The sequence below is a fragment of the Pithys albifrons genome, chromosome 4 (assembly GCF_047495875.1).
Source record: "Pithys albifrons albifrons isolate INPA30051 chromosome 4, PitAlb_v1, whole genome shotgun sequence".
In the NCBI taxonomy this organism is placed as follows: Eukaryota; Metazoa; Chordata; class Aves; order Passeriformes; family Thamnophilidae; genus Pithys; species Pithys albifrons.
Genome location: NC_092461.1, coordinates 8,110,825 through 8,137,074, shown reverse-complemented (window position 1 = coordinate 8,137,074; position 26,250 = coordinate 8,110,825). Strand labels below are relative to the sequence as shown.

Here is a 26,250-nt window from a genome sequence, read left to right as displayed (position 1 = left end):
TGTGTAAGTTTGGAACAGGTACTACCCATGTTGTGACCCGAGTGACTAAACCCCACCCTGTAAGACCAAGATCTAAAGGACACCATTCCAGAGAGCCCACAGAATACCATCACCCTGTAGTGGCACAGCAAAACAGCCATTCTGCTGAAATCTGAAAAAAGTTCACACCCTTGGCAGATGGCACTATTCCACTGAAATCAGGTGTGTAAACAGACACCTGCTAAGGATGTGGTTGCTGTTAAGAGACAGTAAGAAACTCCAGCCCAGCCAGAGAATACAGGTGGATACTTCTTTTTGCAACCTACTGCCTCCCCCTCAGTGAAAAAAGACAGAATACGCCGTCCATGGTGGATGAAAAAAGAGAGACGTTACTGTCTCCATCAGGCTATTTGCATATAGCCCTAATTGTCATTGCTGTTAGACCAAACCAATTAGAGTTGAAATGACTGTAAGGGAGGAAGGAGACAAGCCTGGAAAGTCCCTCTCTGACTTTTGTCTCTCAAAAATCAGTTATTCTACCATTTATATCAGTTCCAAACGATCCAGGAAACATTCAGTTACATATTAAAAAAACGCAAATATTTACAGTTGCAAACTGCATCATGCAAAACAAATGGTAATTTCTAAACTCTGAGCTTTCTGCAGCAGAATGACAGGGAAGAGATAAAAAACCCAACATCCTTTGCTTCATGTATTTTGCTTTCCGATTTTGGTTTGTCTTTGTTGTTGTTGTGGATTTTTAATAAGTACTATAGTCACAAAAGCCCAGAGAACAGCAACATGCTGAGCAATGGAAAATGAAGAGTAGGTTGTTAACATAAGTCACCAATCACCCACAAGGGAGAGAGATGGTCTTTTGCGTGGGATAGTTCTTTTCCGGAGTAAGAAACTATTTTTTGTTTTATGAAAACCACTTGGCAGTCCTACTCTTCCCTTAATTCTCCTAGTCCTACAAAGCCTTCCAAGGCTAATAAGAGAAAAAAAGGGTCAGATTTGAGACTGCCCTATACATTAGAAAATTTATTAAGTCTTAGAAGTAGATGGTGCAACAACATCTAAGCCCTAATGAGAGAACCTAGTTTAACTACTGGATAGCAAAGATTTCTTATTTTGATTTCTTTCCTGCCTACTATTCCAAAGGAATATGTTGTGGGGAAACCAACTATTTTTATGCAACTGGTACTAATAGGTTGGTCTTTCTGCTGTGTTCTGAGCAACTTATCCTTTAGTTTTTACCCCCCTAAAGGCATCGGTCTTGTACTGTGTCTTAGCTCATATGAAGCAATCACTAGACTGAGAGCACAGCCAGGCAGCAGGTGTTTAGATGCTGTGCTTCATCCCTTCTCCAATCGAGCATCCCCCGATACCTTCAGCTCTATCTGTACCTCCTCAGTGGAGCAGGCTGAGCTAAGAAGCCACTCCCTCAAAGCAAAAACAGGGAGTCAGATAAACCACACAGACCACAAACTAATGAAAAGTAGCCCATGATCTGACTTGGAGCAGTGTTTCACAACTCTTGTTTGCAGTTCATTTACCTGATCAACATCATGTTTTTCAAACTCCTGTAGCTGTCTCTGGAAGCCCATGTTTGGATTGGCACAGGATCTCGCTGCGCGGACAACAGACAGTGCATCTTCCCATCCAAAGTCTGTGATGGTCATGATGTAGGCAACCACCAGTGTTACACTCCTGGAGACACCTGCAAGGCTGCACAAAAAATGAGGTGCAATACCCTGAAGCAATGCTGTACTTGACCTGTCACTTCCCAACATCACAGCAGACTGCTGTGCTGTTTGCCATGAGGAAGAAATATTACAATATTTGAGTTAAATGGTTTTGGTACTGTTTTTTCAATCAAAGCAGAACAAATCTACAATGTGACTGAGCAAGTGGGTTTTGAGTGGTAATTCATGAGAGACTGAAAAGGTAGAAATAAACATGAAGTCGTCACAAAAGCAGGAGACAGTGCATACATTCTAAGTTAGATCCGATTTGTAAGAAGGCAGAAATAAGTCACCTACCACTTTCTTTCTTCTACTTATACAGATCAGAGCAGTGAAATAAGACTATTCCCTCTCTATCATGAATAAAGGCTTCAATTTCATGGGGGCAAAATGAACTTTAACTGAACCGTTAAAAAGCACATGTCTGGTTGCTGGAGTTCCTCTTTCTGCAATCCACTGCACTGTGCAACTTCAACTCTCAGAACTTCAGTTTCCTCATATGAAATGCTGGGATAGAGTAAGAATCATTCATTATGCCTGCCTGGACAGTACTGGACAAACTCAGAACTATTACTATTAAGAGTATAAATAATGTGTTTGAGTTACCTTTACCAGAATAAAAGGAAAGAGTTACCAGACTTTCACTCAGCCTTTCAAGAACATTTTATGTTTCTGAAATCTTCATAAATTTAAATATATGTTTTTTTTAAACTCTATTAGAATTCAGACTACCTATTCCTGTTTCCCATACACCGAGACTGACCAAATGGCTCATGCTCTGCCATGAGTCAATAGCAAAGTGAGGATTTATGCTCAAGGCCTGTGTACAAGTCCAGTGTTCAAATCACAGGATGACTCTCATTCCAGATATAGACTCAGATATGTCACTTGGACATACTGCACAGAAAATACAACCAATAGCAGAGAGCAAGAAAAAAGCCCAGGGTGGGATTTCCTTTTCTATTCTCTACAGTCCCAGGAGCACCTCTCCAATCAGAGACTTGCTATTAACAAATGCAACATTTGAATGCTTCAGCAGTTGAAAGAAAAAAAAAAAAGGAAAAATCAATTTCTCTTCAGTGGAAATTTTTTTAACAACTCTGAAGTCACTCCAACAGTCAGCTGTTACAAAAACTAACCAAATTATTAGAATTATAGAAATCACATTTTAAAATGCAGTGATTAAAATAACAGAAAATAAATTATATGTCTCCAGTCAACACATTCCTAGTCAAATAAATCCTACAAAAATAAGACAGGGTCAAAAAAAATTTCTTGGGTTCCTTTTATCTCCAGGCAGCTGCCCAAACCCCAGATACTCAAAAGTCTTAGCATGAGGTTTTAATAGCATTTGCCAATCTTTTGAGGCTCTGCAAATAAAGGAGGCATTTCAGTCCAAGAGGATTTTGCTAAAATTATGAACATCCAAATCAAAGTAGAGAAATCCTCAAAAAATTTTTTGTAGCAAGCAGTATACGTACCAATGAACTAAGCAGCCTTCACCTGTAAGCCGGCACTCATGGATAAATTTGATGCTCTCTCTGAAATGCCTTGCTCTGAAAACAAAAGCAGAAGGCGAATAAAGAAAGTGATCTATTTAGTAAAATCACTACTTAGAAAGAGAGAAATATATCTGAAAGCTCACTTAATCCTGTTTCTAGAATTTAGAACTACACAGAAGTCCTACAAAGTAAAAGTTAGTGTCTGCCAATGAAACACCAAATGCACTGGCATACTTATTCTCCACTCTATCTGAATAAGAAACAATATTTTAGGCACTACAGTGTGGTAAACATTAACAAACTCTTTACTCTGATGACTGTCAAGTCTGTATTTTAGTTTGGGTTTAATTCTCTTTAAACTAGAGACTTGGCCTCACATGTCCTCATGTATGCTCAGATGTCAGATGGAACTCAGCACAACTACAGAAACAGTTCTCAAGAGATATTGTCTCTCACAAAGAGAGACTACTCACTACCCAAACTTACACTGAACTTTGACTTTACCTCCTCCTTCAAACCATGTGCTACAACATCTCTCCAAATGTTAAGACTTTCTTCCTTGCAACATGAAATCTCTCCCTTTTGTCCCTGCTGTGAAAAAATTCTCAATTCAAGCCCTGCTTTCTAAAGGTCCTTCCAGTCTTCTTCTTTCAGACAGCAGCACCACTTCTGGCTGCCCTTATTCAGGGTGTCAGCCAACTCCCTCCAACAGCCTATCCTTTTTAAAGCAGCAGAAGAGAAAATTTAGAGAAGACTCAGTTTACAAACCTTAAGGTTTGTAATCTAATTACCCTTTACAGGTGCTCCTTGATTTTAAGTGGGGCAAGTCTGCAGGATAATAGCTGGGCAGCTGTGATCACCTCAGTAAACATGCAGCACTGCCTCTTTGCATCCCAGCCTCAAGTTGCTCACCCTGTCATTTGGACTGCAAAGCCTTTGGGGCTGCCTGCAGTTTATCACAGGTACAAGCAGCACTCAGCTCAACAGAGCTGGAGCTCACCATGGCCTTTAAGTGCTCCTGCAATTTAAGCTCACAAGCAGTAGCAAAGTGGGCAGCATGGACAGAGGAAAGAGCTTGCTAAGGAGCAGTCACAACCAGGCTCATTAGCAAAGGCAAAGGTGAACAAAAACACATTGCACTCAACACCCATGAAACACAACGTCCTGTATTCAAGATGTTTCCCCTCTCTGGGTGAATACTATACCACAAGGGTAAAAGAAAAAAACCTCAGCCCAGCACCAGCAGCCACACAAAAATCAGGAATACCCACATAAAAGGAAGCTCCCCTTCCTGCCTAACAGTGCAGCTGCTGCTACTATAAACACTCAAGACCTGGAGGACAACACTGATGCAACAGAGTGACACTGCCTGTGGAACTTGTAAAGCTAAAATATCCAAACACAAGGATCCCAAAGCCCAGGACTCCTTCTCCAAGGCAGTTCCTGCATCACTGGATACAACATGGAGAGCACAGTTGGAGAAACCTTGAGAACTTACTTGGAAAATCTCAAGGCACGATGCAATCCCAAGCTTTGGGGCTTTATGTTTCTCAAGGAACTGATGAAGTATGTGGGATAAGTGAAGACAGACAATGCCTTACAAATGCATTTGTACTCAGACTGTCACTCCAAAACACTTTCACTGGCTGAGTTCTAACAAATCACAGCACTCAGGTCTGCCAGGGGAGCACAAAAGACTTCACATAAACAAACTCAAAGGACAAATGAGATTTTGTCTGTGTGTGCAAGAGGTGTTCCTATTACACAATGAAGGAGGTTTAGCTGAAGTTGAAAGAATTCAGTCAGATTCAACTTAGGTTAGGTCTATATTGACAACATCCCAATCTTCTCATACATCCGTATTTTCTCTTTCTCTCTAGAATTTCTGGCCAAGAGTGCAGCTTCAAGCTCCACTGAATTCACTTCAATGATTAGCACAAGTTTTGGTTGGACACTTCAGTGCTCTGATTTGAAAAACATCTGTGACTGAGCATAACACCTTTGTAAGGTACTAAACATAGTGAACTCCATTCACTTGGTTCTCTTTGCCCTTCCTTATTGCTGATGCTCAGTCTGCTGTCACATATAAGTGTTTACAGGCATTCTTGAAAACAAGAAGAGAAATGGCCACATTTAGAATTAGTGCTGCTCTGTAGATCCATGGCCCCTTCCTCACCTTGAGTCAGAGAAAAGGAGAAATGTACTCTTTCACAATCCCATTATATCAGGGTCTCTCCTGGAGCCGGCAGACACAGTTGCCTGAATTCATTTTCAAAGTAATAGTAAAGCCATATTTACATGAAAACTAAGACTGAGGACCAGTTAGCTGTGTGGCAAATGCCAGACACAAAGAAGAATGGCAAGTCTTACATTAACCACAAACCAGTTGATTATCATCTCTAACAGGAAAGCACTTGACAAATGTGTTGATTTGCAGCCTATTTGCTGGACTTCAGGACAATTTATTACACTGTATCTGGCTCTTACATCTCCCAGCTTAAAGCTGGGTCCTGAACTGCATCATCTTCACAGTGGGAAAACACCACAGGAAGAACCACCAGTACAACGCCCCTATTAGCATGTTGTAAAAGTCACCTAAACTTACACATTAGCATGCTGCATAATCCAAAACTAGACCTCCTTACAATACCAGAGCTGTATTTTCATCTGTCTCTAGTCAGACTTCTACAAATATTTATAAAGGTTAAAAAGAGAGCATCCAAATCAGATAGGACAAAGCATCTCGGTTTTTTTTCCTTTGGTAACATTAATGCAATAAAAATCCACCAACATTTCCTCCTTCAATAGGTCATGGCTTCTGTATTATCACCAATAACTGCCTGACTGTGGGAGGTTAATTCCTTAGAAACATGTAGCTGAAGACAATGAAATGGACTGGGACAGGAAGGGAAGATTTGATTTCTATAGAATTAACTTTTTAGTGACAAGTCCTATAAAAGGTGACATTTCTGGAGCAGTCACTGGCCCAAGGTAAAATTTTCACACACCAGGGAAAACACTGATTTAACATCTAGGAGGTATCTTGAGTCTCAAAAGTAACTGCTTGCTTCCTATGCTTGGTAGGGGCAGAACACAGGAGTAGAATCAAGCTTTTAGTCAATGTTCACACACTAACAGGGGAATCCTTTCTATATTTCCATGGCAATTCATCCCTCTGAGGAAGAGCATTCCACTTAGCTTATTAGCAGTAAATGTGCATTATACACATAAGAAACCAGAAGTTTCCTTTACAAGCACTGAGTTCAAGTGCATTAAGAGCTCACACTCCCAAAATTCAGTAGGTAAAGGCTTCCAGCTGGACCTCATCATGTAAAATATTAGCAAAGCTTCTGAGAAGCTTGCTGGTGCAAACAGACATGACAGCAGTGTGTATCTGGTTAGTTGTGCCTGTCAACCATTGCTAAGAGACTTGCAAAGGATGCTGCTTTGGTTGTTTGGATTTTTTTCCTGACACCAGCAAAATTGCTCTTTTGAAAGAATAGGGTAAAGATGTTGCAGAGGGATCAATTCCCTTTCCTGTTCCCCAGCTATCCCTCCCTCCACAGTGGGCACAGGCAGTATGGTTAACCACTCCTAGGTAAGGCTGTGCCCAGTCCTCACAGGCTGAACAAAGACAGCTTCCTCTTGCTTTCACAAGATTGTATGCACGAAGTAAGCAATGTTGCTATTTGTGAGCATCATAATTTGATTTTACTTGAAGACCTGGACTGTATAAAGCAAAAAAAAAGAAAAATCAGTTACTCATCAAGTTTTATTTTAAGTATGTATCAGAATTAAGAATGTATCAGTATTAGAAGCAATGACGTTTGCTTGAAACCACCTGATACCAAAGCAAGTATTTTAGATGCCTGCAGCATAACAGAAACAATACTCATGCAAATATTCTATCTTCTTACTGAAGCTTTAAGAGTCTTGGTACTGTGCCAGACAGCTCAAACACAGGAGGTGGTTTTTCAATGTAACTCCTTGATATTTAACACTGAGAGAGGGGCTCAATTTTACACTGATTAATGTTTCTCATAAATGCCATCTTTTCTGTATCCACTCCCAACTGATCCATCTCTATTAACAAAGAAGATTTGCAAAACGCTTTCAGAAATGCTAGACCTCAAAATGCCAACAATAAATGATACATGAATTCTTTACATTAATCTCGTATTTGTTTTCCCTCTCAAAAGGATTTTTAAAAAATATTTATTTTTATTCATTTTAAATATTGAGGCCATGGAAGTTGTCCATGACTCTCACTCTCACTAAAGACCTGACTTGAAATTTAAGGGTTTGGGTGTTTTTTCTGGGGGTGAGGGTGTGGTGCTTTTTTTTCCCCCTTCCCCTAAAATCATGACAGAAATGCAGAATGATAAGGCAAATCATAACACATAAATGCCACACTGGAATCTTTCTAGATTATGAGAAACACATACTCTAAAAATATCCCCCGAAAGCATGAGCCAGAATATTGCTGTGATATGAGAGAAAAGCAGTGCTGCATTTCCTTCCGTACCTACCAGGCCCTTTTCAGGTACTTGTTTCTCTACGAAACTTGGTGCAGGATGTAGCTGAAACCCCTCTCACCTCTCCCCAACACTGAACAGTGAGCTCTAGAAGAAAGGGTTGGTCACCATCCAAGTTCTCTTGTTTTGATTTCTCCTTGCAATCAAGACTTGCTATGCTCAATTAAAACCAAGAGCAAGACAATTAGCGTTACATGAACATTAGCAGAGATGAGAAAGAGCAAGGCTGGGACACCCTAATTGCAGTCCATGTATCCTCAAGATGAGAGTGTGGGCAGAAACTCCCTGCCATGAGAGCTCACTGCTAAGGGGAGCAGGGACTTCTGAGGCAGTTCAAGAAGTCCAGAGCAGTTTCAGGGGTAGTTTGCACACTGGGACTGTTTTAAGGCCCACTGAGGAATTTATTTCAAGCCTTGAAGCACCGTGATTCACACCTCTTTAAAATATTTTTGCTAATGGCTGGAGATAGCACAAACACAAAAGAGGAGCCAAGTAAAACAAAAACAGTGGCTAGAATAAATCGAGCCTGAATTAGGAGCAGACTCACTAGGGAATTCCTCAACTTTAAGGCCACAAATGGAAAGTGTTTACAAACGGAGCCTCCTACAAACCTTACTCACAAAAAGGAGGGTGAAATAAACTGCTACTGTGTTTTCTTAACCAATTAAAAACTACATTTATGTAATACTCATGAGAGATTATAATCAGATCTTTCGGCAAATTGTAAAACAGGCATCACAGTGCTGGGGGATTTCTGGGGTTTTGTGATTTATTTTTAAATACTTACAAGTTCTGCGAGGGTGAGTCAGCAGCAGGAATGCACAGATACTTCATTCCCTATAAAGAAGCAAAAAGGAATGAGAAGAAAAGACTCAGGTTAAATACATTTATCTACCCAGGGACAAGTCCTGCTCCAGACTGGTTCAATATTAATGACTTTGAGGAAGGAACACTATCATTCACACACTCAGAGATTGTCTCTATACAGTCAGATTTTAAAACACTTGTTTTGAACATTACTTCTGTTGCTAAGACACCAGCACATAGCTTAGTCATTCTTCTTCCATGGCCAAATAGTGAGCTTTCTAAAACAGAAGCATTTTTATTAAAAACGCCTAAATCTCTTTCTGAAAACATAATTGTTCTTACATTTCTAGTAAAACGAAGTTACATCTTCTCCTGCCCTCCCTTTCTCTAAATAGATCTACAGCCTGAAATCATGATATGCAATTTTTTTTGATCCCATGCAATAATTTTTCTTTAAAGTTGATAAACCAAACAAAATACATTTCAAAGAAGAAGTAAGTTTGTGGTGTGGATTTTGTCTTTTTGTTTTTGGGAACTTTCAAGAAGGACAACCATAAAACTCATACTTTTCTTTCACAATTTGTAGCCTGTCTTTCTTAGTCAGCTATCATAATAAGTTATAAGATCAGTTAGGGAAGTCAGATAACCATTTCTGATGCATTGAAAAAAAGTTACTGGGTATATTTAAAACAACACTATAATCATACACTACTGCTTTGCATTGTCAACGCTCATTGTAACTGTCATTTTATTTTCAAAGCTTGCTTCGCTTCTATGACTGTTAAGAAACAGAATGCTTGTGAAAACATACTTAGCTGACTTCTCAAATAGGACTTCCAAGAAAACAGCTTGCAGCTCAGTCACAAAAAAACCTAAATCATTCGCTGGAACTCTTTTGAATTATCTCAGATGCAGATTTACGAATTCTCAGATGCACTTGTAAAGATAACAATTCAAGCAAAAGGGTCACCATAAAATGCACCTTATTTTATGTTTTTGTAACAATGCACATCCCTGTAGTAATCCCACATGGTCCACACCACACATGGAAAGTCACACATTTATCTACAAGAGCTCCTTTGCCAACGAGGGGGAACACATGTACCTACCAGGCATTTCATCTGCCAGCAGGGAGGAGGGGAGGAATTTTCACTGCTCAAGTGTCGTGGCTACCTGAGGCAGCATCTCCTCCAACACCTTTGCTTTGCTGGCTCAGCAACCTCTCTTTATTTCCCCTACACACCCTTTGTTTCTTCACTTGCCATCTCACAATAAGGAGCAATCCCTTCTATAAGAGATCCTGACACCATCATGTTAATGCTTGGCAAGATGCATGAACTTTCCCACTATGTCAGGAAGGTTGGGGTGATACCTCACCCCCATCTCTTCATCACCACTTACACATGGCACCAGTTATTTTCTCAACCCAGCAGAACTCCTTCAAGCCAGTGTCTTCTTCACAGACACACAGATTTGAGGGCCTGCCCTGTTCTCACCATGCTTTCCAATCTTCCTCACAGTCCATCCATCCCCAGCATGCCACAGCCAGAGGAGAATTACTTCTGTCTGTGGCCTTCTGGTTTGGGGCAGGCAGAGGCAGAGCAGGGAAGGCTCTGCAGAGAGTACTTAGCATGAGATGGAGAAGTGGCAGCGCCTGAGGAGGCAGAAGGTGCCATCAGGACAGCACAGAGCCAGGGACAGCACACGTGGCATTTTGCACAGGGCTGCATGGGAAAATGCAGCCAAGGAGAGAGAATAAGAACTAAGTCACTTTGGAAGCCAAAGCAGCCTGAGGCTGGAAGCAACAGCATCAGCAAGCAGCAGTCTCTCCTGCCTTGTCTCAGGAGAAGGGATGCCTGGTGTGGGAAACCAGGATGGCTCCACAGACACAAGGTGATCCACAATAGCTTGCACAGACACATTCATTTAGAAAGACAATGTAGCAGTAATACATGTATTGATACACTGCTGAGCCAAGGATGAGAATTATATTGTGACAGATTAATTACGATAATAAGGACCTTGGATGACACATTCGAGAGGTTTACCTCGGACACTGGTATCACTTCAAGTGAGTCACTCCAGTAAAATGAGGGCCTGTGACCCGAAAGTTAATTTACATGCTACTCTTTCCCCAACTCCATGCCACTGAAAAATTGAAAACTGAGGGCAGGGGATAGGTTAACTCTGGAGTGCAGTGTGCCAGAAGGTTCGCTCCCCCAGCACGCACTGATGCAAGTTTTTCCACAGATTTCAGAAGCTACGGCACATGCTGAGTGCCTTTCACAGGCTGAGTGCAGAGGGGCTTTCAGATCATGTTCACTTTAAAAGCAGAAGTAGCACCAGCTCAAGCTTAAGACCCACAATGTTCTTTTTTTGTCATGGCTGGCTAGTTCCAACTACTGCAGGCAAGCATGAAACCAGCCTATGAGAGACCACACATGGTACTGAATGGCTCATCCAAAGCCTGATCCTGGACATCTTCACCACTTAAAATTTTCAGTGAAGCCCACAGCACACTTTTCACTACCATGCTCACAAATGCTCAGCATCAGCCTATTAGCCTTATTAACAATCTCCTGCCTGAGAAGCTTTATTAAAGTTACTGGAATTTGGTATTTTGACCGATGTGTGTCACCTGTGTTTTTGGAAGGCTGTGGTGATGGACTCCTCCCTGTGAGGAAATAATCACACACTCAACTCAGAAATAGTTAGAGGTGGGATTTCAAAAGTACTGTGCAGTGACCTAACCCAGCTCCCACAAAAATCAACAGTGAAACTCTCAGTGACTTCAAACCAAACACAGTTTGGTCAGAGGTGGTAACTCCTGAGGATCCCACCCTACCATCAAGTTTTGCTTTTCTTGGTTGAAATAATAACTAAAATAATGGGATCAAATATAATTCATCATAATTGGATACCTCAAATACAACACCATCAAGACTATGTGAGCCAGGTGTTCATAAATGAGACTTAGGATTTTTCATGTAGCTATTCCTATGCTGATTGCTGAAATTAGTTTTTCCTCACACTCACTATATAAACTTTCTTTCTTAAACATATTAGCAATAGGAAGATACTTCATTACTGAACTCTGCTGTCCGTGACTCTTTTTCAAAAAACTACCCAGGATCAAAATATTTGTTTATTTGTGCCCCAAGACACTGCTGTCTTTCCTGTGCACATACCCTGCAAATAAATTCGAAGAACTGTCCCAAAGGGACCTTTCAAAGAAGAACAGTTTATGCCAACTAAACAAATAGCTACCTACAACATGTTAGGTGGGGTACTAGCATGCAAGAAAGACACATCACTATTTTATTACCTGGAAGTTTGTTTGCCATTCTGAAACTGCAAAGCATAAAATGTTAAGTTGCAACAATCACTGAAACAGTGACTAAAACAGAGCTAAATCAGAAGACTGTTGAGGAATCAATGAGGCAGACCAGCTCCCAGGGAAAATTTCAACAGGCTTCAAATGGGTTCCTAGTCAGCAGTTTCATTAAATAAACTTGAATTTGGTTGCAGATGCAATATCTCAAGTTGAACCAAATCTGTATATCAATAAAGATGGAAAAACAAATACAAATTTTATGTCACTGATATGGAAGTCTTTATTTATTTCTTTATAAATTAACTATACTTCATTCCCTAGGAATGACAATTCTCTAAAATTTATTCAGTGAAGGAAGTACAGAACAACTGAAAACAGGTATTGTACCACTTCACCTACACACATTAAATTAAATGCTATAGAACAGCTACTCCTCCCAAACCTTGTATTTAATCAAAGTGCAGGAAAAAGCTTGCAAAGCATAGAAAATGATGAAAAGAAAAATACTATTTTAAATACTGAAGTAATATATCACCTTTATTTATTGAATACTGCAGATAATATATTGTTATTCAAACACTTCTTTAGCTGACAGCTATGTCAGTCATATCTTATCTCTCCAAACAGGCTTTTTCCCACATTACCCAATTTAAAAAAAACAAATCAAGCCAACATTTTCAATTACACAGAATGTATGTATGTTCCCAGGTAATAAAACATTATATACATATGGAATGTGGACAGATCCAAGTTCCTAGGTCAATGAGATGGTGAGCAATGAGAAGCTTTTTTCTGCTCATCTCCATTCACTACTCCTTTCCACTTGTTACTTTTAACACATTGCTCACTTTCCTTTCTCCATCAATCACTTTTACCACCAAAGACCCTTACCTTCCAACACACACACACACTTCTCCAAACCTTTTGCCTATTATTCATATGGTGATTCTAACTGATGCCCTCATCAAATAAAAGCAGCACTCCCATTTCTTTTGATGTATTCATCCTTTTGACATTGTCCAAAAAAGTAAAATAAAATATAATTTACTTTTTTGTTTTCTGTTTCAGCAGAGTAACCACCAAAACTAGACTTCTGTCTCTCTTAGGCCCTGAAACTGAGTGCTACAGTTAAACCGATACAGTGAGAGCTAACAAAACTAGAGCAAGGATTCTGATTTCAAGATTGTCAAAGTTGAAACAAGCGAGAGTTAAGTAAAATTTCTAAAATTCACTGTTATTTGAGAAACAACAACAATACTTGCACAATTTCATCACAGATTCTGGAATTATTAAGTCTTTCTTCTGCAATGAATATCAAGGTATTAAAACCAGATTTAGGTGCTTACAGATATAGGCAGAGGTTTTACACTACAGTTAAGGTATTCATGGAATTGAAGTAATTTTCAAACTACTAATTATTTTATATCTACTAAGGTTGGAAACTGAATTGTTATCTCACAGTTGGAAAAGTCAGTAGACTAAAGAACAAGACTTTCCCAATATCATTAGCTTTTTAAAAAGATAATTAAATCTTTGTTATTAAACCCAGTATTTCAATCACTGCTCAGGAACATAACAGTCTGGTTTAAGGAACACTATTTCTATTCTACTTGCCTTTAATCGATTTAAAAAACCTCCAACTTCATTTAGGTTTTTCAGTAGAACATACAGAATTTTGCAGTAGCAAAATGACTTATCCTTAAGTGCTAAATGTCAGATAATGGGTCAGTGACTGAAAACGGGATCTCTCAAGAGCACACACAGATTTAATTGCACAATACCGAGAATAATTTCAGCTCCAAATAGGATAAGGTACAAAAAGTACTGTGAGATAAATGCAACACTTACATGGATGGTTACTCCTCTGCAATGATCAGAGATATTCTGAAGCCATTAAGAATGATGCCCAGTTTGATGACACTCTAAATTATATTAATATACAGCTTATATGTGAAAGAAAACTGTCCAGTGATTTTTATGTCCAGTAAGACAGTCTACATGACAATAGGAAGGACTAAAAATGCTACTCATTATTTCATGTTTAGTGAGTTTTCCAAGTAATGCTTTTACAGAGGTTTTTCAGAACATTGTCTCCACTGCTGTATATACATTTCTGAGGTTCTAGTTAGCACTGGAAGCCTGAATCTAGCATTTCAGATGTCAGAAGGCAAGGAGAGGGGGAAAGAACCTCAAATTACAACATTTCTGTTCTCTGAGGGTAGAGAGTGGGGGGGAAGGGTCCGTTTTAAAAAAGAGTATAAAAAGAGCAGGATTGTATTTTTGGCATTAAACGTCTCTATTTAAATTTATGTAAAGATACCATCAACGACTTCCAAGAATTTCTTTTTTAACATAAACCCCTAAACTTAAATTTGTGAACCGAGATGCAAATAGAAAACCTCCAGCACCTGGCAAGTTCTTTCAGGTTAGTCAAAAACCATGTGTTAATTTGAGTTGCCACATCAACAGATGAGGACAGGAGGACTTTTTTTTGTTTAAGGGCATTTCAGCTAAAAAGCTAAAGTAGGAAAAGCCAGCATGAAGCTCCCTCAAGCCAAACCAACAAGAGTTTATAAAGGGTTTTGTCCAGTAATGCACCAAAACTGAACCTGCTAAACTGAAAACCATTCAACCGTTTGTTTGTCCTTTCAGTTACTTTCTGGAGCAATCACCATTAGCGCTGATTTTATTACTGACTCACAGAAAATGCATTTGTGTCTCAGCCAAAAACAACCACTAATCGACTTTAGTGAACAACAGGCTTAGGTTTGGTTATGAAGAATATTATAGATGAACTTGCAATTACATGAATAGTATGAACAGCAGCAAATGGGATGCTCCTGCAATCAAATTTATAGATTTGGGGTTTGTTACCAGGAATAATACAGTAGTTTTTACAAGTCAGTTTTTTGTAATGTTGGTTCATGGTTTTCTTAGGAAGTAATCTCAGAAACACTTCTGAAAAGCTTGTTATAATTAAGGCTGGAATGTGCCAATCACAAATTTAAAGTGTCATGGTAAAGCCCTCATTCCCCATCTCTCCTGTCTAAAATTAAAAGAGGGAAATGTTGAAAACTTAAGGATTTTATTTTACTTGCATGGAAAGCTGCACTTGTTTTTTCCAATTCTAACCCTGAATTGCAATTCTAATCTGGCTCATCTGAAGGAATGAAGAGTGTGAGAAAATGGCAAAGAGTTTGTATTAAATTGTGGTTTATCTCCTTTGGATCACACCAAGAGTATTTACAGGACTACATACCTCAACTGAGAGGAAGGACTTTGTTAATCTGCCTTGACTACATGACTTATTCAAGACCCCAGGCATGTCAGGGCATATCTGACATCTGAGCACTACCTATCACACTTCATCCCTGAGCCCTCAAGGGGATTTCTGAGTACTAAAATAAAATATATCCCAACTGCCTGTTTCTTTAAGGGAATGCTGAAACATGATTACTACACCTCTGGAATACACTTGCATTACTTTTTACAAGGGCACATAGTGACAAGGGGGAATGGCTTCAAAGTGAAAGAGGGCAAGTTTAGATTGCATATTATACAAAGAAATTCTTTACTGTGAGGGTGAGGAGACACTGGAATGGGTTGCCCAGAGAAGCTGTGGATGCCCCATCCCTGGAATTGTTCAAGACCAGATTGGATGGTCTAGTGGAAGGTGATCCTGCACATCCATGGCAGGGGTGTTGGAACTAGGTCATCTTTAAGGTCCCTTTCAACCCAAACCATTCCAAGGTTCTGTGATTGGAAGCATGGGTTAACACAGTCTCCACATCATGGCCTCTGCACGGGCAGGTCACAGAACTTGTCCTTGTTCTGGTTAACACCATACCTAAGCAATAAGAAACACCAGGTGTTTACTGGTCTAGACATGTCTCGTGCAAACAGCTCACCACTGAAAGCTTCAAGCAGTCCTCACCCTCTCCTCGCTGCAGCTACAGGAACGTGCTGCCCTTGACACAGTTCACGTGTGATGAGCAATTCAAACTGTGAACTAATTCAGTGCATCACCACAGCAGCCTCTGCAAAGGGTACACCATGATGAAGGCCTGGCCTGACACACTTTAAAAGGGGCTTTGTGGAAGTCTGTTGGTGGCTTCTTAGTGGGCTACCGATGTAATTTTTGAAAAATTAGTCAGAGCTCCCAACTTCTCAGGCAGAACCAATGCCAGACAGGGCATTACTTCAAACTAGAATCGTCTGGTGCCGCTACACCTGAAAGAAAAATGGTAGCTTTTTTGCTCAGCATGGTCTTCTGAAACGTCTCATAAGGGGAAACCCTTACCATGAAAAGGCAGTGAAACATCATAGAAGAAAGTTAAGGTTTTTGTTAGAAGAAGTGCTTGTACACTTTCTCTTGAATTCAGCACAATGGCTGACAATCAACAGCTTCTAACTGGGGATGTAAGAGTTTAGTGCTATGGATTGAAATATAACAGTCTGACAACTAAATTATTAATTTGTAGAACTGATCTTTATACAAAAGCAATGACCTTACTATATGATATTAGCAACTCTAATTTTGAAGGTTGTTATGCTATTTCCCTCTTTAACAGTTCCTGTAAGTCTTTGGGTTGGATACTGATGACAGCACAGCCTTTGCAGAGAACATGTTGCCCAGTCATAACCCAGCAGGGACTTCAGCAAGATGCAATCTGCATATAGGATAGGCCTCCTACAGTTCTTCTGTATGCTATCCAATATTGTAACACAGTTTGAAGGCACTGTTCTCACCTGCTGACCCGCATCTGTCCAGAATAAGCATTTAAAAAAAAAAGGTATGGCTGATTGTTTTCCCAGTTTTTTCCTATTTAGTTATTTTGTATTGAACAGTGATGCTTTTAAATCCAGACAAATGCTTTCTGGACTACTATCTATGTGAGGATAGTCCTCAGGTAGTGAGGGATGAACACATTAAAAACAGCCCTGCAGAGAAGGACTTGGGGCTGCTGCTGGATTAGAAGCTGAACATGGCCCAGCAATGTGTGCTTGCAGCCCAGAAAGCCAGTTGCATCCTGGGCTGCATCCAAAGCAGCATGGCCAGCAAGTGAAGGGAGGCAACTTTGTCCCTCCACTCTGCTATGGTGAGACCCCACTTGTATCCAGCTCTGGGGCGCTCAACAGGAAGGACATGGCCCTCTTGGAGCCACTTCAGAGGAGGGCTTACTTAGATGATTAAATGGATGAAGCACCTCTCCTAGAAGGAAAGGCTAAGAGAACTGGGATTGTTCAGCCTGAAGAAGAGAAAGCTTCGGAGTGCCTTAATTGTGGCCTTCCAGTACATGAAGTGAGCCTACAAGAGAAAAAGAGAAGGGCTTTTTACAAAAGCATGCAACAAGGACAAGGGGGAATGACTTTAGACTGAGATAGATTAGGTTTAGATTAGATATTAGGAAGAAATTCTTTACTGTGAGGATGGTGAGGCACTGGAACGGGTTGCCCAGAGAAGTTGTGGATGCCTCATCCCTGGAACTGTTCAAGGACAGGCTGGATGGAGCTCTGAGCAACGTGGGATAGTGGTAGGTGTCCCTGCCTATGGCAGGGGGGTTAGAACAAGATGATCTTTAAGGTCCCCTTCCAACCCAAGCCATTCTATGAATCTACAGAACGAAGGACTAATGCAGCTTTCAGCACTTCCAAAGTTATCAGCTGAGGAAGCTGGAAGCATGAGTTTTTTCTTTTTGTTTTAGCACAGTTTAATATCTATTAAACACACACAAAAATTATTAAGTCAATCCAGAAAGTGCAGCCATGAGAGAAAGTTTTCTATCACTAGTTCCCCAAACTGGTGATAGAAAGAAAGAATTAGAGAACTTAAAGATGAGGCAAAAGTTCCCCAGTAGTAAACCTCATCACATTAAGTGCTAACATAGATATGACAGGTTTCTACAGTCAAAAGCAAAATAGCTGCAAAAATACTACCCACAAACTACGCCAAGCAGATTACTTGCATTGTGCCACAGCTGCCAGATCTTCTATAATAGTTCAGTTTGCTTTCCTTTCCTAAAACATCTGAACATGTAAAGTCTAAAGATCAACTGTAAACTTGCAAGACTATCAAGCTCAGCTAAAACTACACTAAGATTTATAACACACAGCCAAGCTTGAAAAATATGGAACAAGATTCCAGACCTTAATGCAAGCTGATACGAATGCATTATCTATAGTAGGTCTGCAGGCTATGACCACTTGATCTGAGAAACATTTCTCAGTCTTGTTATGGGTGTTTAGTAATTTAGTTCACTTCCTCCACATGTCTGGATCTACCAGCCAGTCACACTTTTTTGTTTTTTTTTTTTAGTTTATAATCTTGATCCAGCACTTCCTCTTGTGATTTTCCCAGCTGCAAGCTTCTGATCCTTAACACCTTATAAAACAGGTACTTCAAAGCATCCAGCAGAGATAAAACTGGTGCAGAAAACTTACACAGCTTCACCATAGCATCCTTTTTTTTCTACAACTTCTCTTCCTCACACGGGTTTTGTTCCAGTTACAGCATCTTTTCATTGCCTGTATTCTGTTACTACATTTGACTGTTTACTCAGCGAGTATGAAAGATTGTTCTAAAAGATTACCACAAAGTTTTTAAACTCTGCTCTTCCCTTTCAGTTCAATTCCTCAGATACTGAGGATTTCTACTATGAAAAAAAATCATAATTTGCAGGGAAAAAAGTACCTAAAATTCTTTATAAGACTATCCAGCTAAGGAGTTCTTTATTTCCAAAGACACAGTTCATTTAAGTTGTGCTGGCTGCACAAGCTAACAGCCTGGACAGAAAAGACCATAGAATCATAAATTATGTTAAGCTGGAAGGGATCCATCAGGATCATTGAGTCCAGCTCCTGGCCTGGCACAGACACCCCAAGAGTCACACCATGTGCCTGAAAGTGTTGTCCAAATGCTTCTTGAATGCTGTCAGGCTTGGTGCTGCAGCCACTGCCCCGAGGAGTGTGTTCCAGTGCGCAACCACACTCTGAGTGAAACGCTTTCTTCTGATATCTAACCTAAACCTCCCCTGACTCAGCTTCATGCCTTTCCCTTGGGTCCTGTCACTGGTCACAGGAGTGAAGAGATCAGTACCTGCCCCTCAGCTTCCTCTCATAAGGCTGTTGAAGACCACAATGAGGTCTTCTCTAAGTCTTCTGTCCAGGCTGAATAAACCAACTGACCTCAGCTGCTCCTCACACAGCTTCCCCTCCAAAACCTTCACCCTCCTTGTGGACCTCCTTTGGATGCTCTCTCATGGCTTCATGTCTTTTTTTACACTGTAGTGCCCAAAACAGTACATGGTAGTTTAGTCAGAAATTAGCTCTTCTCTTCCTCCCCCATCCCTCCACCCACCTACCATATCAACACTTTTAATTAGGCAGTCATCAATTCAGGAAAAAAGAGGGGAAAACCACTGCTCTGGAGACAGCATGTACCAGATTAAGATGATATTACAAACGGCATCAGAATACAAAGGAAAAACAAACAGATAACTGTGCCCTGAGGGTACTCTGGTTAACTGTGTAGAGTGGTAGAGTGGGAAAAAATAAACATACTGAAAATAAAACAAAACAAATATTTTGTAGCAACAGAAAACAAAGAAAAAAAAACCCTGTCATGCATACAGAACCAGCACACATGCAAAAAACTACTTTTAATGCAGTTTGTCACAGAGTGAATAGAAAGCTTGTGTGGGAAGGGAAAGGACAGGAATGGCCCCCATAAACTCTTTTTGATTTAAGATCTGCATTACTGTGATTGTTACAATGTCTACCAGATGAGTACAGCATACAAAGCTTCCTGCAATGCAGCAGTAAGTAATCAGTTTGACAATGGTAATACTGCAAAAAAATTAATGTCAAAGGAGTCCACGAACACAGGAGACTGGTAATGGGATTCACACATTTACTAGATGAACCCTCTGGTGCAGGTCAAGAGCAGCAGTAAAATTACTGGTAAATGACAAATGTGTGGTGGACTGTGTGAAAGAAGCTGGTAGTTTCAGTACATTTCCTGACTTATGGACAGGTGTCTGCAGTGCACTCAAAAGTCATCACAATTGTCACCTCAAAGTGCCTCAGACAGACCAAGGGCTGTGAAATGATCTGGCTGTAGAATGAAAAGCTCAAAGACTTCTATAACTCAGCCTTACCTGAATCAACTTCTACGCAAAAACAGAGCAAGTGAGAAAACCCACCGTTGCCTCTGGAAATATATTTCAGCAATTACTAACCCTCACAGTTAAAGTCTTGCTTACTTTCAGTTAAAAGCTGTGACATCATTTGCCAGCCACAATGGCATGCAGTTCTGAGGTGGGTTTTCCCCATGGGAACCCATGGAATGCCTATCTATCTGGATAATCTCTCTCTGGGACAGGATCTGAGCACCCTTCTGACCATAGGAACTCCTAGCACCTCTCCCTCCCCCAGGACTCAGGCTACTCCTTCCTTCACTACACACATCAACCTCTGCCTGCTCTAACATGTTCACATTCTTCTTGTGCTGGGGTCTCACCATCTCCCTCACCCTGCTGGCCACCCTGCTTTGGATGCAGTCCAGGATATGTTTGGCCTGCTGGGCTGTGAGTGCACATTGCCAGGTCATGTCCAGCCTCATCCACCAGCACACTCAAGTCATTCTCAGGAGGGCTGCTCTCCATCTGTTCATCCGCCAGCCTGTATTGATACTTGGGGTTGCCTTGTCCCAGCTGCATCACCTTGGACTTCGTCTTGTTATATCTCATGAGGTTCCCATGGGCCCACTTCTTGAGCTTGTCCAGGTCTCTCTGGATGGCATCTCATCCCTCAGGTGTGTCAACCACACCACTCAGATTGGTGTCATCTGCAAATGTGCTAAGGGTGCACTCAATTCTACTGTCTATGTCACTGATGAAGATATTAAGCATTACTGATTCCAATACAGACCCCTGAGAGGTACCACTCATGACTCATCTCTGTCTGGACATTGAGCTATTGACCACTACCCTCTGTCTGTGACCATCCAACCAATTCCTCATCTGCCATAGTCTAGCCATTAAATCTGTATCTGGTCAATTTAGAGAAGGATATTGTGGGGGACCATGTCAAAGGTCAAACAGAAGTCCAGACAAATGACAACCCGTTGGATGGATACACACACACTATTATTTGAAGCACACTCAGAGACATGTTTCCCCATCCACATTTCAGTGTCTCGCATTCTGAACACAGATTTTAAAACCTGAACTAGCTGAGAAATAGAAGAGAAAGCAGGTGGCAAGAAACGTAATTATTCTCCTCTTATATAGCTTTTGTGTGGATGTAAAAACCAGCTGTGAGTGTTCCATGGGCAACCATCCAAAGTGCTGTGGAGGAGCCAACTCGATTCACTAAGGCTACTGCCTCTGAGGGAGCACACATGGAGCTGCTGGACACCACTCATGACATCTGAAATAACAAACCTTCCACAAAGCATGCAGTCCTTTCTTTTGGACATGTTACCAGTTACCTACAGGGGTTTTTGTGAGATAGATATATATATCACAGGAACCTGCACCTTTAAACTACAAAATGCTTACCTAAGTGGTTAACATCCTGTATAACAACGATGCTCTTCATTGGAACAATAGCCTTGGAATGCTCTCTAAATATAAATTAATTTCAAAATTGTTTTTTATTACACGAAAAATTTCTTTGAAACAGTTTATACAAAAAGAACTTGCAAAATAGTTCAGGTCAGATTTTGGCAAATTTCTTCCAGTGTAAATCACTTGAAGCCTTACAAAACAATTCTCTATCTTGCCCTTAATGCAAACTGCCCATGTGAAAAGTTATAAAAAAGTCTTAGAATCCAACTGATTTTTATACCTACTTTTTCCTGTTATTCCAGCTTAAAAGTACACAATAACTTCCTAAGGCCAAACTTTGATTATGAGCCACCAATGAATCAGACATAAGGGTTTGAAGATGATTATTGAGATAATGTCCAAAACCAAATTTCTGCAAGAAAACTCCTTTAAAGTATACCTCAGTAGGCACATACTGTGTACCCTTAACAAATACAGTACTTCCTTGTGAAACTCTTCAATCATTTTCTAATAGCTTACCAACTTATGAGGTACTAAAGCAACCTGTACCTAAAGACTGCAGTACAAAAATCGCATAGGAAACACACTTTTTAAAAGGTACTGTGAGCATTTCAAACAACCAAGTAAAACCAGTCTGTAACATCACACAGAGGGGCTCTGCCAAAAGTTACTACACCAGAAAATAGTTTCACAATCTGCAGAAAGTTGGTGTTCACCATATTTGTTTTTAATTTTTCAGTATTGAATTCTTGATTATGAACAACAAAGCCAGATTGGTCATTTTCATTCTGTACACACCAGCAGTGGGTACAGAATCAGCACTTATGATACAGCACTTTAATTGCTCTATCAGAAGTTTTATTGCCTCAAAACAGAAACTTCAAAATATATAATTGTCACCTCTGAGAGCTAAATTTTGCGTCCCTATTTATTTGTTCCACAGGCAGCCAAAAAAGGCCAAATTCTCTTCGTTGACATGTTACAAAAACACTACTGGCTTTTCAATGTCTGAAAACACTCAACTTCCTCAGAAAGCTTTGTCTAATGAAGTATTTGTAGCACTTCCTACAGCTGACTAGGGAATACTTGAGATAAAATACTGTTTGCAAAAGACAAAGGCGACTATCACAGTTGAAGAAAAGGCAGCTTTTAACAGGTGATCAGCATTCACACAAATACATACAAACAAAATAAGGAATCTCAGGGAAAATATATTCTCTTATCACTGCAATTACGTGTTTAAAGGTCCAAATAACATCACGTGAATTTCTGAACACAAATATAACCACTCCATGAGTGAAATCTGAGGAGAAAGGTGATAAGGGATACATAGGGAAAGCATTCCCATTTGATTGCAGTGGTCATGAGAACAACCCCCAAGCAAAAAGAGGATACACAAGCTGGAAACAAACCTATCTACAACCTGGCAAGGATGTAAACAACAACGGAAGTAACAAAACCAAAGGGAAGTTTTCTAGGCTCTTGTTCCTAAACAGAAGGATTCAGTTGCAAACAATCACCACAAGAAGACCATGACTGAGAAAGCAATTAAAATTAACTCAACTCCCAAACAAATGGAATTTGAAATCCTCCCACTACTTTATGAACTAGGGAGAAGTTTCAACAGTTGTTTTCCAGACTACCATCACATAAAGGAAAAAAAAATCGAAGGCATTGTTGGAAGAAGGAGTGATTAAATTAAGTCCACCCTCAACCAGCCACTGCCTGCTCCCATGACACTGTAACTTTTGAGACACTGTTGTGAACCAGATTGGGAACAGATCTGGGTAAATATAATCCTTCATGGCTTTTGTGGTAGTAGCTAGAGGAAGAAATAGTGATTTGGTTATTTTATATTTAACTCTCAAAAGTTCCCAGATCTATTTGCTGTGCAGCCTCACAAACAGATGCACCACCATACATAAGGAGGTGGTGTGTGGGCTGCCAGAACTATCACCACCACCAGAAACACTGGTCTGGGGCTGCAGCTGATCTGTGCCATAATTAGTCTCCCTACTTTTCTAATCACGATAAAACAAAACAATCTTCTATTCATTTTAAAGACCAGCACCCTAGAGACAACATTCTATCTCCCTTACTCAGCAGAAATGTTTACCTCTTCAACTAAGAGCACTCTTGAAATTCAGTCTATTTCAGACTTAACAAGCATCAGGAGCAATAGAATTCAAATGGACAGTATAACAAAGTCAACAGCTAAAGCTCTGCTCCAGCACATTTATAAGTTCAAGGTCAACCCTTAATTTATCATTACCTTGATACTGGTTTTAATTGTGATATAATGGGGACACCTTTTGTTTGGCTTACCTACTGACTTGCCTGCGAGAGGTGAAAATTCTGTGGTGCAAGGACTGAGTTCACTAGAGACTTTTTACATTAAGAGAACGAAAAGTAGAGATTCCCAGCAGCATACAAGGGTAACACCAGCAACAGCCTTACCCACTATTTTGCCATGTTTCATGAGAATTGGAATGCAGGGAAGGAATGAATAAGTTTTAGGGGACAATAGTTCCTGACATAAATCAAATAGCAGGATATTAGGGCGTGGCAAAGCCCAGCCAAACTCCCCTCCTTCCAAGGTAAGCTGGTGTAAACAAGAAATAACAGTCCAACAAAGGAGACCTGTAGTCTGGTCCCAGCTCAAGGTAACGCAGCAAACACAGGTCTTGGGACCAGCTTCCCTTCAGCAAAATGGGGAATAATACTTTATGTTGAAGTGTTGGAGACTACAGATGCCCTGCTATATAAGATGTATTATATGAGGGATCACTGGTTCCTCCTGCACTCCAAGTCTAAATAAGACTATTTCACATGGAAAAGGGTTACAAACCTCTTAGCCACCTGCTATAGGGATTCAAGAAAGGGGTCCATGTACAAAGGAGGGCTGGTAGTAGAGAAGGAATGATGTTTATGTGACACTTGAACTTCAACAGAAGGACACTTACCTTTACTATTAAATTAATAACATAATCACATTATTGTGGTATATTGATTGATCCTCTTCCTTTGTCAGTCAGATTTCTTGTTGTTACAACAGCAGCTATAACAAAAGCTGTGACTGGATCCCAAAACTACAGTCTCAAAACACCAATTGCAGAGAACAAGAAATTAACCCTGAGCTGACTGATATGTCAACTGCAAAGCAAGGATTTACCCCCCCCACCTCTTACCTCAAGCATAGGGCGGGCACTGTCATGGATGGAAAGAATGTGAGTAATGTTATTCTTACTCAATTGCTCTACATCTCGTGCATCTGTGATAGAGGGGAAAAAGAAGAGACATTTTTTAATCTCTTGAAATAGCCCACTCCCCTTTCTATTGCACATGTTGAAACAACACTTATCATTGGTACATTTCTTTTTGAAGCTTCATAAAGTAAGGCAAAACTCCAAATGCAGCTGTTCTAGAACACCATCATCACAGTGGGTAACAGGAAGACACAATTCTAACTCCAAAACAAATTATATACTATATAAAGAACAAGCTTAAGTGACTGAGGAATGTGTTCTTAAGTCAGAAGTTTCACGTATTTTGCATCTGAAATATAAGTCTGTGCATGCCTGTGTGCAGGTGATGGCTATCTGAGCATGCAGTCAGAGCTGTACAAGAACTACAGCCTCCTCCCTATCCATAAATCCCTCTTCAGGAGATGCATTTTCACTTGAGAGACAGACCTTGTGATATCCAGGTCTGAGAAGGGAAGCCAAGCACATCACTTCAATGGAGTTATTAATGCACAAGCCAAAAGGATAACTAGATTCTTACTTCCTATGGACTAGTAGGGGAAAATGTGCATTTAGCCAATACATACCATAATTTAGAGTCTAAAGAGATCGGGATGATAAAGATACCAAATGTATGAAAAAGTGAAATGCTACAGCAAGGAAGTGCAGTTGTGAAAAGGTGGTTCCTAGACCTGTAGCCAAGGGGTTTCAAACATTCAAAACTGGAAAGAAAACTGGGGCGACTGAAAATTCGATGCTAGATATTGTGAAAGCGTAAGGTTGTTTCTATGAGAGAAAAAGGTAAAATTGACTGTCCGTCATCAGTGAGCAACTTTCCTCACACTAAACTATCAGCAAGCTAGAAAATGACCTGAAAGAACAACAAATACAGGTAAAAGTTAGTGTGTGTCCATTTACTTTTGACCTTTTTGCTTGAGAATGGCACAGCACACCATGCCAATTACGGCAGTGGTTTTGTGATGTGAACACCTGCCTTCGAAATCTGCCCATACAATCTGTTCACACCAGCCTGGTTGCACACAAAAAAAGAGCACTGACCACAAAGGTTTCAAACCGGCTCTCTCTAGGTACAAAAATAACAATAGCATCACCTGTGTATTCTTTATGTACGTGCAGGAGTTCAATTAACATCTCTTGTGTCATCTTATCCACCTACTATAAGGTTTCAATGCCTTTTCTACATCACAAAGAGGAACTGGACATTTAATTATACTGCTACACAGACAAGATCCACATGAGCACAGTAACAGGCAATAAAATTTAAACCTAATCCTAATTAAAGATTTTCTTTGACTAAAACCTTGGAGAGTCAAAACTTCATTGATTTTACTCACTACTGGTAAAGCCTGCGTGATCAACACAGATGTCTAATCCTTCAGGAAAGAATTAACACAAATTGTGCTTGAAACAGAATTAAGGTCTAGCTTCACAGAACAATTAAAATTTCCTAAAAATCTCAGAGCAAACATTTCAAAGAAGAAATACTAATGTTTGCCAGGAGAGGTCTTCTAAGCCA

At 40.2% G+C, this 26,250-nt stretch overlaps 1 protein-coding gene across 2 annotated transcripts in view; it reads right to left on the bottom strand.

Annotated features, from left to right (window-relative positions):
* Window positions 1–26,250, bottom strand: part of DUSP22 (dual specificity phosphatase 22) — a 44,252-nt gene that overhangs the window by 5,259 nt on the left and 12,743 nt on the right. For both annotated transcript variants that reach the window (XM_071553340.1, XM_071553341.1), the window contains exons 3-6: window positions 24,660–24,742; window positions 8,549–8,598; window positions 3,206–3,280; window positions 1,536–1,707 (exon numbers count right to left, since the gene is read on the bottom strand). In XM_071553340.1, coding sequence (XP_071409441.1) covers window positions 1,536–1,707; window positions 3,206–3,280; window positions 8,549–8,598; window positions 24,660–24,742 — 380 coding nt within the window. The remainder of the gene's footprint in view (window positions 1–1,535; window positions 1,708–3,205; window positions 3,281–8,548; window positions 8,599–24,659; window positions 24,743–26,250) is intronic.